Raw genomic sequence first — 14,274 nt, forward strand, 5'->3', positions numbered from 1 at the left:
GATTTGATGCATTAAAAGATGTTAATAGTAAATTTGGTTTTTTGAGTGGATCTCAAATAAACGAAATAGGTTCTACAACTTAACAAGTTAGAGCTAAAACATAAGCTGACAGTTATCCAGCTGATCTAAATAAAGAAGAGCTTGTTAGTGAAATAGAAAGTTTTAAATTCCATACCTTTGAAATTGACAAGAGTCTGAGAAATGCGACAGCGCAGTCTACTTTTAAAGTTATTTATAAGCAACGTGTAGAAGATATCTACCTAAATTTTACGATAGCTCTACTAATATTTCTAATACTTCCAGTTACTGTTGCTTCGGGGGAAAAATGCTTCATTAACAGGTTGACTGCATGAGACCCTTATGTGGGTCACGTGATGTTGCCAAAATGTTTTGAGATAATTAATGATTTTGTTAATTCTGTTTTCGTCATAACTTATCAAATATTTTGATAATTTTTGCAAAATAGGTATTATATAGTTAATGGTCTTCTGATATAGAATTTACCATTTTGTGTGACCCACGGGTGTCACACAAACTTTTTGCAAGACTTTAATGATCCCTCAATGAAAAAGTAGGTAATATATAAAACCAAAACAAATTTTACAAACTCACTTTATTTGTATAGTAATTGATAACTTGTTTAATAATATAAATAACAGTGTAATAACAATATAAAAATCAATTTAAATTTAATAATAACTCTTTTGTTAATTAAGTTAAGTCTTGTTTCATAATAAAGCTAACATTATAATAACAGTTTAAAATAAAATAACACATTAATCCTTTGTTAAAATAAATTTATAAAATATATTAACTCTTTGTTAGTTTAGTAAATAGTCTTGTTTCATAAAAACATAAACCATAATAATAATAATAATATAATAATTTAACAGTTTAGATAATTAATAATAATCTATGTTTTGTGTAATGAAAACAAAGGAAATAATTGTTGTTGCAAATAAACATTTTGTTGTGACTTTTTACAATGACTTTGAGCATATTTTCTTCCTTTTTCTTGAGCAATATTCAAGTAACATTGAACGCATCTGTTTCTCGAGGCTGTGTGAGTACATGTTTGTTTGATAGTTCTCGATTCATATTGGGTTTGAATGTCAGATATTTTATCAAATTTGATCTAAAATCAGTAATCTAATGCGTGTTGCAGTTGTTTTAAACAAACATAAAAGCATTTACAACTTGATGTATTCAGAAGAGTTCAAATACCACCTTACGATACCATTTTAATGATTTTCTAAGAGGTGAGCCATATGAAGCCATTTGATCAGAAAGATCAATATAAGACTTTACCTCTGTTATAATAATACTACTTCTGGCTTTGATTTATTTTCTTCTGGAACCATAACCATATTATCTGTATGTTTTGTAGCAACATGTGAAATCTCTTATCTTTAAATTTAATACCATAACTTTAGATGAACTTTTTGAGCTATTACTTGACCCTTTTAATTTTTGATAACATAGTCAGGATTATACTTTCTATTTGGACGGAGTGTTCCAACTAGATGTGTTTTCGTTCAAGGTTGATGTCAGAAACACTGTATCCATATGATTGTCTACATAAAGTGTGCGCCAAAATCTAAATACTGTCTACAAGGTTCATAACAATTCTGGAAGAAACACTATCATTTTGTCAACCACAGATTCTTTCCAGAATAAATCTTGAACTTGAGTGTGTAGCATGGACTAACACACAGTTTAAAACTTGACCATACCTATGTCGTTTTGTTTGAATATATTGTTTAAAAACAAGCGTCCTTGAAAAGCAATCATTGATTCATCAATACACATATCATGTGATGGAATAACCCATTGTTTAAATTTTGATTAAAAATCTAAAATATTTTGAATCTTATAAGTCTGTTATTTAGGTTAGCGACATCATTATTTTGAAAATGTATATGAGATAATAATAGTTCAAATCGGTTACGACTCATAACATGTATTCAAGTGAGAAGTTAGCAAATGAGACGATGTCCAATAACTAGCAATAGTTGGCATGTTTACTGTACCCTATGATTCCAAGGAAATTTTTTATTTCTGATTCGTTGGTGTCAATCCATTTTGTAATCTAGAGTGTCTTTTATATTTGGTGAAGCTAACTTTTATTTGCATACCTGTTTGTTTCAGTGACAATTAAATGATATGACTTCATCATCAATAATAAATAATAAAATCAATAGGTGTTCCATTGTTAAGTGTACAAAATATCATCATTAATTCCAATATCTAGTCCATCAGGATTAATGTAAAATCATATATCATTATCTGCTGGGCCCCATGTCAAATTTTTTAAATCTGGTAGAATATTTGTTGATGTTTGGGTTGGTATGTCAACATTTGAGTCACCCTAAATACAAATTTAAGTATAATAAATAACAAATAAAAATAAAATTATACCTCTGAAATGCCTTCTGGATCTATATCTGAATCACTTTCTGAATCACTGATTCCAACAGATTAAAATTGGATCAGAGTCAGTATCGTCCATTGAAAATAATGACTCGTCATAACTCTCATTGAGGGCATCAAAAATATCATTAATCATATTTATGAATAATAATTTATACTAAAAATACTAAAATAAAATATAAGAGTATCACAGAATAAAAATAATTAATAATAATAACCGTTATTATTTTACATTTTGACTTATTTTATCAATATGAATGGTGAGACACTAATACAGGCTTAACAACACATTCTTATCTATATCTTGGTAAATAATCATATGACATATTTTGACAGTGATATTGAATACATTATTTACAAGGAGATTATAAGTGAGCAACATAAATTAATTTTGTGATGTCGAAAAATTATAATCTCCATGCGCTATCAGTGCTGAAATATTTATAAAATTTTGCTGATAAAGAATTGATAAGAAAATACCTGAAAACGTGACCCACCGGTGAGACACGATAAAAATATGAAATGTATTGTGTGACACACATAAGGGTCACGGAAAAAAAAACGGCAAATCAAGTGTGACCCATATATGTGTCACATGAACATTTTATCAAGTATGTAAAAATAGTCGTGGCAGTCAACCTGTTAAATTTTTTTTTTCAATTTTAGACAAAATATTATTTTATAATATACAATAAATATCATACTGAAATTCTTATTTGCACTGCACAAAGTAACAATTTGTATTGCACAATGACTTTTCTCACTGCACAAAATGTGTCTCACTACACACTAAAAAAAACCCTGTTGTATGTTTAAAAACTTAATTACAAGAAGTGTTCTCATTAATAATTCGAATATTGAAATATTTATATTTTATATATTAATAATAGTTTATTACATAATGATAATAAGTTTATAATAAAATATATTATATAACTAATATATTATGTTTACAGTGTACACAATTTATAACCAACATAACAACCGTCTTGTTCCGGATATTTCTGCCGAATTTTATTTACAACACACGATGGAATAACAATACGATTACCTATATAAAACCAAAAATTTAATCACTTGTATTTATACGTTCCTAAACCTATTTAAAAGCATTAGTTAACATATTACTAGGGTTCGGGACTTGTTGCATTTGCATATTGCTTAATAATGACTGCAGAATAGTCTAAGTAAGATTTAAATTTGTTTTAAGTCACAACGGGTTGAAATACAAAAACTTTAATTGCATATTTTCGCATATTTTGCCATTTTCTGAGCAAAATGCATATTTGCCAATTTTGGCAGTTTATTTGTTATTTATAGCATATTTACGCAGTTTTTGTTTTATGTTAAGTACATTTATTTTAAAGATTAACTATAATTTTTTTTTTACTTTCATGTGTTGTTCAATATAGACTAATCAGTTTTCACTAAACAGTTTCTTCGTATAGCTCGGTTTATTAATAAATATGAGATAATAACTAACTGGATTTGGCAACTAGGGAAATACCTAATTATTTCTGCGTACCTATACTATCGTTATCGTAAATCGTCTAAGGTAATACTATGTAAAAGGAAAATAAGAATTCAGTTTGGTTTTGTGCGTCGTGGCTTTTAAAATCGTTATTCTTGTAGCTTTCGTAATTTTAAAGATGCCGAAAATAACGAACAATACGCGTATTAGACAATATATCACCGAGTTTGGAGAAAAAGTTTTTTCAAGTGATGGAACCATTTTATTTTGTAAATTTTGTGAAACGAAAATAAATACAGATCGGCGATATTTGGTTACTCAACATTTGAAGACGGAAAAGCATAAATCTGCCGAAAAACGTAAGCAAGATCAAATGAAAAATAAATCACAACAACTAGTTGGTACTGCTATGACTTCTAAAAAAAGTTCTTTTAACCATGATTTGTGTAATACCTTGCTTTCCGCAAATATTCCTTTAAATAAATTAAACAATCCTAAATTCAGAGAATTTCTATTGAAATACACAGGAAAAGACATTCCATTTGAGTCAACTTTGCGAAAAGGTTACGTAGACGATGTTTACAATCAAACACTAAATAAAATTAGAATGTATGTTGACGGAAAAAAAATTTGGGTTAGCATAAACGAAACCACAGATGTAACCGGTAGATTTGTAGCTAACGTTATTATTGGTACACTGGAAGAACATGGACCAGGTCAAATATTTTTGTTAAACGTAGAAGAGCTAGAAAAAGCAAATCATTCAACGATTTTTAAATTATTCGATAAGTCGATGAATATTTTATGGCCCGATGGTGTTAAACATGACGATGTTCTATTATTCATGTCTGACGCTGCCCCTTATATGGTTAAGTCTGCAAGTTCAATAAAAACATTGTACTCAAAAATGATTCACACAACATGCCTTGCCCACGGTCTACACAGAGTGGCTGAAACCGTCCGTATTCTAAATCCTAAAGTCGATAAAATTATTGCTAACGTAAAAAAAATCTTTAAAAAAGCTCCATCTCGCGTTCAAATTTTTAAAGATATTGCCCCATTATTACCACTGCCACCTGAACCAGTATTAACGAGGTGGGGCACGTGGATTCAAGCTGCCCTTTATTATTGCGAACATTTTGAGACTGTAAAGTCGATTGTAAACTCGTTTAAAAAAGATGATGCAATATCTATCGAGACTGCACAAAAATACATCGAACAACAACATATTCAAACTCAACTTGTATTCATCAAATCCAACTTTTCATTCTTACCAAACGCTATAACGTGTCTTGAAAAACAAGGAATGTCACTTGCCAATTCCATTTCGATAGTAGAAGACGCAAAAATAAAATTAACTCAAATAAATGGAGCACAAGGAACAGCGGTAAAAACAAAAATAGAAACTGTGTTGGGGAAAAATGAGGGTTACAAATTGATGGTTAAAATATCAAATATTTTATCTGGAGACCAAGAAAATTTTGAAGGTTTACCTGAAGATTTGAAATTAAATGACTTGGTATATTTTAAATATGCGCCGATAACGTCAGTAGATGTGGAACGTTCGTTTTCAATTTATAAAAATATGCTGACCAACAACCGTCGTGCATTTAAATTTGGTAATATCAGAAAATGTCTTATTGTACAGTCAAACTTTACAGGTAAACAATTCATCATTTTTATATTTAATAATAATTTAATACATTAAAGAAAAACCAAACCTTTTTTTCATTGTAGGAGAAGAGGAAGAAAATGAAATCGAACATCAGTCGAATTCATTAATATAATGGTTGTTGATATAGTGTATTTGCTGTCCAAAAATAACTAATTACAAAAAATTGTGTAAATTTAAATGAATAAATCAAATTTTTTAATTGTATTTAAAAAAATATTTAGTTGCATATTTTTGCGCATATTTCGGTTATTTTAAGTGCATATGTGCATGCATATTTCCTAAAACTTGTGTGCAATAAGTCCCGAACCCTACATATTACATTATATTATCAGTGGACTTGTAGTCATCCTACCTTTTCCTAAAGAATTCCACGAGTTTATCCAATAAGTAAATTGTTTATAACAAATATACCTCCACATCTTATTTGTTGGTTGTGATGAAGATAACGTTTTTTTTTTTACTTTTATTTTTCGATTTAACAATGATTTGTTGTCGTGCAATATTAAGAACCTAATAAACGTAATCAAAAAATCGAGGACAAAATTAAAAAACTGAATCTACTGTGTTTGTATTATGTAGGTACCTAATTTATGACTTACTTCTTCATCTAAAATAATTTTGGAAAATGAGCTTATCTCCGTTATACATGTTTTTTTGTCACTATCTAGTAGTAATTTATGTAATTTTTCTAACTCAAAACAATAAATACACTCTTGGTCAGTAGTAAACCTTATGCATTTATTACATAAACACCAGTCGTTTGCATTAATTTTTGAACGACCCTCAAATTGTTCTTGTATATCGGGTTCATTTCTACCAGACTGAATATCAGCCATATCAATATCGTTCACAGTGGGCTCAGAACTATATGGACGTATTGACATATTTAAATATTTGTAATACACTGTCAATAACAAATAAAAATTGTTATAAAACATATTTTGCTTATGCGAGAACACTTCTTATAGATTAAAATATAATATAACATAATATAGGTACTTATACTTATTTCAACTTTACATAAAATATATATGTAATTAAAAAATTATTATTATTAATAAATAAAATAAAAATGATTATAATTGTATAATACGTTACTTTACCTCGTTAAACAAAATCCCAACGACGAAAATATAGTTGCAAAAACGTCCGTTTACGAAGACGTATAAACGTAAAATGCGGTTGATTGACGTTCGTCAACATAGAATAAGTCTTATTTTGGATAAAAATATAATTAACCAAATAGAGTATTTGTCTAGGTACGTCTGTTTATTGTTGTGACTACGAGGTTGCTTATAATATAATTGAATATAACAAAAGTTATAAATAAATAATCTAGACCGCGTCGGCGATTCCTGTGTAAAAGTATACGCCGCCGCCGCGCCGTGTGATCTTGTGACGTCACGCGGCTATCTCTCTTTGGCTCTAGCGCCTTAACGAATCGACGTATACACATTTTAGTACCACCGTTAGTTATAGTAATTGACTAACTATTAATTAAGCCAAAATCATTTTTTTGTTTCATGGTCCTTTAATACCCTCCGGGAGGCATTTGCCAAATGATGATGACGGAAATGTCATTCCATTCTCTATCGTTGGCGATGAAGCGTTTGGACTTGGAAATCACATTTTGAGACCTTATGCCAAAAGAAATTTAAACTATACCAAGCGAATTTTTAACTATAGACATACAAGAGCTCGTTGTGTGGTTGAGTGTACATTTGGGATTCTCGTAAACAAATGGCGTATATTTCACCGCCCAATTGATGTGAATATCGATTTTTGTGTTCGTATTATAAAAGCCTGCTGTGTTCTTCATAATTATGTACGTATTAAAGATGGAGTAAAATTTACAAATACTCTCTACAATTGTCCCATGGATAACTTAACGATAATTAATGAAAACAACCGTGGGAGAAATAATACGGACAGTGTGCGACAGTACATGTCTTCATATTTTATTTCTCAAGAAGACGCCATTTCATGTCAATATGACAAAGTGTAATAACTATCAACTATTTGGTTATAGGTAAATTAATAAAACAAACTCACTCATTTTAATTATATTTATAATGTAATATAGTTTTTGTATTATTATAATTATTATAATTTAAGTTATTTATGTAACTAATTATCTACATTTAATAATTTTCAAGTTTTTTAATTTGTATGTTTGGTAATCTACTTATTTTAATAAATAAAACTATACATGATCTAATTTTAATATAGTGTATACGCTATTTGTTCGGGCCGGGAGCATCTAATTATAAGTATGCGCGCCCCGGTCACCAAAATATCAATACGCTATTATACAGTCACACACCGACCGACCTGTGTTTGCGTGTATATGTGTATAGCACTCAACAGGAAGTGGACAGGTTCGCCGAGCAAATCCTGCGAGTGCTAGTGTGTGGGTGGTGTGTGTATGTGTGTGTATATATGTATGTGTGTAAACTAAAACTAGGAGACTCAGGTAACTCAATATAAATAAATGGTAATACTTGTTACGGTAATAGGATATATAATAATGATAAATAAGATACTAATAGTAATTACGGCCCCTTTGGCCCAACATGTAAAAATATAATAATATAAAGTAGCTGTTAGAGCTACTACAAAAATATAATAATAATAAATAATAAAAAGATAGCTATTAGAGCCACAATATAAAAAATAATGATAAATAGCCCTTCTGGCTCAATGAATGTAAATATATAATAAATAAATAATAATAATAGTAATTAGCCCTTTTGGCTCAATGAATGTAAATATATAATAAATAACTAATAATAAAAGCTCACAGTTTGTCGGCGCACTGCTGGCCAGCTGCTACCTAGCTATATAATAATAATTTCACACACAGATGCTAATACGAAAAAACAATAAGAACATTAATGATAATACAAGTGGCGATTTGCGCACACAATATGTATGTAAAAAAATACGAATATAGAGTATAGACGTATAGTATAAGTAACAAATAAATAATAATTAATAATTAAAGGCTGCGATTCGCGCACACAATAAATAATAAAAAATATAACTTCGATTTTCACAACAGAAAAAATAATTTAAGAAAAAATCGGACGTTGGTCTTTGCGTTACGACGTATGACAAAAGACAAGTTAATGCGGCGGCCGCGTTAATCTGCGCGCACCGGCGCGGCGAGCCGGCGGCAGCAGATAACGCGCCGATAATTAATTTAAATAATATTATATAATTCACAAAACACAATATAATTAAAACAAAAATAAATATAAAAATAACAGCTAGCGTAATATGAGTGTTTGTGTGTGTGTGTGTGGATCGGTGGCGGTGACCGTGAATTTGTAATTATTTTTATTGATATTGTTAGCACTATTATTTTATTTTTTTATTTTTAGTGTAAGCTAATGTTGCATTTTTGTTAAAACTAAATTAAAATTAATAATATAAAAATAATCACTGTGACATCGTTATCGCACCGCCGTGTCGTGGAAACTTTGATATAAGTAGTTATTTTTAAAACGTGTTTAATTTATTTATACTTAACAAAATTTGGTATCTATTGTACGTATATTTATATCTATTATTCTATTATTATACGTAATTATAATTATAATTTTAGAGTATTATTTGTAGATCATTATTTTTCATTTGATAATGAATTTGATTGATGGCACTCATGCCATTGCTCTTACCTTGTTTTATTTTTTCCTGGCCACCAAGCTCATTTCAATCGGGAATAACTACTTCACACACTTCCTCCCATAGTTTTTTCTTCAGATTTATATCAGAGTACTCTTTTAATTGTTTTTTGTATAGTGCAGGTCTCTTTTCAATTTCTTCTATCAAATTTTCGATAGACGTTTCTACAAGCATCGACATCGTGCGACAACGTACTACCTTCCCGCTCCAAAGCTCTAGTGAATCGGCCGAGTCGGCAGAATAAAAATCGGCAGAGTGCGCGCGTGAAATTATCGCAATACTGATTAAGCAGTCGGCCGATAGTTTACCAACAGTTCAGTTTGAAGGCAATCGTGTAGTCCATCAAACTTATTTATCGGCCGATTTTAAATCGTTATAATGTGCGCTCTTGCATACAACTTTGTACTGATTAAGAACCCGACCAAACTATCGGCCGATATAAAGTCTGTAGTCTGCGATGTCTCTTAAACGTTGGTTAACTGTGTATGCACGGTTTAAAATTCACTGTGTTTTAAAACCGACACTGAACATTAAACTATTTATTTTGTTTGCCCATAACACCAAAACACTTTGGATGAACCGTAAATGTTTTTCTTAAACGTTGATTAACAGTGTATGCACGGTTTAAAAAATACTGTGTTTCAAAACCGACGTTGAACACAAAAAATGCTACTCCGGTGTCACTCCAGGTGATATTTAACAAATATTATATTTCTTCCTAGCCGTGGTCAGTGGTCGGTCAACGTTGTATCATTGATTATAAATACTATAGATTGTTCACTGAGCGGTTTTTCGGACGAGCGGATCACTGCAGCTAGTTCCAAGTTACGTACGCGCATGCGCACCAATTCCTATTATCAACATATCTTATCAATAACTGATAAGCACTTCGAAATTTTACAACTGTCAAATGCACAATCCGATATTATTTCAATAATTATTTACAATTTATAAATAATATTATTACAGTTTTACAATAATATGTCTCAATATTATTTATTAATTATTATCATTAATTAGTTAATAAGGTAGTCGTCAAAAGTTAATCTGGTCATACTAATATAAAATAATATTTATATAAAATATTATTGTAACATTATTTATAATTTATTATACTTGTATAATAGATCTTCAAATTAAAAAAAACCACTGGAAAAATGTATAATGAATCAAAAATAAGTTTGAGAGTTGCTATTGATAAAGCTTTACCTCATAATAATATATTAACTAAGGTGTTATAGTTAAATGTTAATTCATAGGCATTTCAACATTAATAATGTCTTTTCTATTTATCATATAGGTATCATTATTTATTATTATTATAGTACTGTATAATAATGTGAAAATTACAAAATAATCTAGCATTATGTATAATATTTATGAAATTATTAAAACAAACATAACACAGCAAAGATAATTTTTTTTAGAATGTACAGACTTCTATTTATAAAATATTAAATTATAACAAAACTTCCAGCTATCAGTAACTAATAACAAATAATAGAATAAAGATAAAGTTCAACTTGTTTTATGGATAATCTAATATTTTCATATATTTGACAGTTGTAAAATTTCGAAGTGCTTATCAGTTATTGATAAGATATGTTGATAATAGGAATTGGTGCGCATGCGCGTACGTAACTTGGAACTAGCTGCAGTGATCCGCTCGTTTTTTCGGTGGCACGATAAGAGTCGGGAACGATAAGAGTCGGGTAACGCTATGAGGCGCTGTAGTCAGGGATGGCAATATTTTTGTGAACATCGATGTTTTAAAAAAAAAACAAATATACATTTTATAGGAAAAAAAATATTATTCTTTGTTATAACCCATAAGCTAAATTAATTATAAACATTTTAAATTTAAACATACACAATCAACTCAATTTATATACTTATTTATTTGAAAAATTAAAAAAAACATTGTGTAAGAAAATTAAATAAATACAGTTTACAGTCAAATTATAATTACAATAAAATCCCAAGTTATAACAACACTTTTTATATATTATTTTAAATGTAAATAAATGTAGTCATTCAGATAGAAGCCAAAATTGATCGGCCAAGTTGTTTAAAAAAATCAATTTTGATGCAGATTTTCCACATAATCGGTTTCTAGTTTTTGATATTGTATTACTAGCACAAGAAAATAGCCTTTAACTTGGGACTGATGTACTAACACCAGATAAATATTTTGTAGCTAATTTATGAATTAATGGATACATTGGTTTTAATTCTTCCCAAGTAATCAATGGATCTGTTTTTAATGGAGATACTGGTGTAGACAAATACATAGTGATTTCAGGGCCTAAATGTCTTTGATTTCCTTGATTAGTTTTATCAACAAAAGTTTTAAGTGATTTTTGAGCCAAATTTTTATGATGTCCCCATAAGTCTATAGTACCATATTCCGAAGTAGAGTCAGAAGAATCAGTTGAAAGATGATCATTTTCTACTGTTGAACTAATACTATTTATTGAATTATTTATAAATTTTAAATGTTTTGAAAGTGTTAGAGCATCTTTAAAATGTATATTTTTGAATCTTGGATCAAGTATAGTTGAAACAGACAGTAAATAATTTTTTTCAATAAATTCAAACCGCTTTTTCATCTCATCAGTTATAGCATTTTTGAACTCTACTCCAATTCTGGAAGTTGGTAACATTGTACTTAAATTATCATTGATGCAACTTATAATAGGAATTACCAAACTCATTGTTGCATATTTTTGCCCCGAAATTTCTGATGTTACTTTTTCAAGAATTTTTAAAATATTAACTGCTTCTTTGATATTTTCAATTTCTTGACCATTCAACATTGGAGGTGCATTTATATGTTTTAATACAATTTGATTCACTACTTCTTTTAGTTCTAAAAATCGTTTGCACATGAAATAAACAGAATTCCACCTAGTAACGACATCTAAAATAAGTTTTTTTATATTATCTCCATCTTTTTCTTGCAATTTTCTCAATTCGTCAGAACAGTTCACACTTATTTTTATAAATTTTACAATATTTCTTACTTTACTAATCAAATCAAGTAATCCATCAACTTTTTTCATAGATCCTTCGGCAACCAAGTTAATTGAATGAGCAAAACATCGTAAATGTTTATTTTCTCCAAAATTTTCTTTTATTGCTTTTATCATTGTAGAATTATTATCTGTTACTACAGCCAAAATCTTAGATTTGGGTATATCCCACAAATTTAATATATTTAAAAGCTCATGAGAAATATAATTGGCTGAATGAGATTTTGATAATTCAAAAATACCCAATGCAGCAGAACATAACTTTGTAGAATGTATAAAATGTATTGTAACTCCGAGATAGCTTTTGGTAGTCATCATTTCGGACCAAATATCCGTAGTTATAGTTATGTCTTCAATTTCTTTTAAAAAATATTTAAAGTTTGAAGATACAACATCATACTTCTGTAGGATCCCGGGCTTTTATGGTGTTTCGAGTAGGAACTTTATACAGCGGTGCAACTTCTTTCATCAGTTTCTTAAATCCTATGTCATCGACGACTGAAAACGGTTGATTGTCTTTGCAAATAAAATATACAATTGCTTCAGTTATTTTAATGTGTTTTTGCCCTCCGCCTGTTAAAATATATAAATAATTATTTACATAAATGCATAATTAGCAGGATTGATGAAATTAGCAAAATCAAATTAATAAATTAATTTTATTAATTATTAATAAATACTAACTTGAAAAACTAGATATTTTATGTAGTGACCATTCTAGAGTAGGCTGTTTCATGAATTTTTCAGTAACATTTGAGGAGGTACTTCCGCTTGGAGACTGTGTATAAGTTAAGACAGATACATCAGAGGGCAATGCGTTAGAAATGTTTGCAGTTTCTTGAGTTTGTGGCTCTGGATCATCAATATTGTTCTGAATTCTGATTCCAGGAGTACAATATGAACTCATTGCCTGTTTAAGTAGTTATAATTAATATACTTATAGGTAATAATTAAAGCTAAATAACACCTTAGTAATTTTAACTGTAGATTAATACAAGTATTGCATTTAGTATTAACTTAAGTGATTGCTTGTAAACTGTGACATGATTCAATATAAAAAATTATAAAATTTAAAAATAAATCAATAAAAATTCAAATAGAAGTCTTATATTTAGATATAAATATACTATTATGTATAAATAAGAACATTTATTGTATTAATATTGGTGAGACTGATGACCAACAATTTAAACATGCCCGACATCCAAATTGTTTTAAAAGCTTAAAAAATCACTAAGTATTGTGTATACAGTTGAAATGTAAAATTATATAAGTATGATGGTAAATAACTTAGGTACCACCAATATAATTGTGATTTCTTGAGTTTTTGTATTTTATATTTGTTTTACTGTCCTGTTTATTAAAATTGTTTTAAAATTGTTCTTGTAAACTATCAATTTGTAAATTTTTAATTATTTAAAATATCCAGAAGTAATAATCTATCCATTTAATTTTTATAAATGTAATAGTTTTTAAAAAAAAAATACTTTTGAACTGAATGAAATAGCATGTGAAACAAACATTTTCTCTTCAACATTTTAAAACTTATGGATAATACACTTAATATGTTATTGGATAAAGATAAAAAGATGAATTTTACTTTGTAAAAATTATTATTTAAAATGTACTTACCTTTTCTTTTTTATTTGGAGATTTTAAATTTGTTTCACTAGGTAGTTTATGCAACTTTTTAAATGGCCCATTAAATTTGATGTATTTCCAGAAGTTCGTAATAGTTTACCACAAACTTTACACATAGCGTTTCCATTAGTTTTTTTTTCGAAGTATTTCCAAACTTCCGATTTATACTTAGACATTATATAACGTTGTACAAATCAAATTATTAACAAATTGTATTTTAAGTAATAAATTATTAAGCAGCTTAAAAACAATTATCAAAAAAATAAAAATAACAAAATATGGTACTGAACAATGAACTATTGACTTGTCTAGACGTCTGTAAGTATATTACGCGCAAA

General features: G+C 28.8%; 2 protein-coding genes across 2 annotated transcripts; one reads left to right on the forward strand and one right to left on the reverse strand.

Annotated features, from left to right (window-relative positions):
• Positions 1-5,207: 5,207 nt before the first annotated feature.
• Positions 5,208-5,688, forward strand: LOC112592383. The gene is made up of 2 exons (XM_025336409.1): positions 5,208-5,562; positions 5,639-5,688. Exons 1-2 carry the CDS (start codon positions 5,208-5,210, stop codon positions 5,686-5,688), a joined length of 405 nt encoding a protein of 134 aa, XP_025192194.1.
• A 5,728-nt stretch (positions 5,689-11,416) lies between these two features.
• Positions 11,417-13,202, reverse strand: LOC112592376 (zinc finger BED domain-containing protein 6-like). The gene is made up of 4 exons (XM_025336401.1): positions 13,061-13,202; positions 12,696-12,868; positions 12,078-12,556; positions 11,417-11,951 (listed from the first exon to the last, which is right to left on the reverse strand). The coding sequence occupies exons 1-4, from the start codon at positions 13,200-13,202 to the stop codon at positions 11,417-11,419; spliced, it is 1,329 nt and encodes a 442-aa protein (XP_025192186.1).
• Between the last annotated feature and the right edge of the window lie 1,072 nt (positions 13,203-14,274).

The sequence above is a fragment of the Melanaphis sacchari genome, unplaced genomic scaffold (assembly GCF_002803265.2).
Source record: "Melanaphis sacchari strain LSU unplaced genomic scaffold, SCAv2.0 Contig173_pilon_pilon, whole genome shotgun sequence".
Lineage (NCBI taxonomy): Eukaryota > Metazoa > Arthropoda > Insecta > Hemiptera > Aphididae > Melanaphis > Melanaphis sacchari.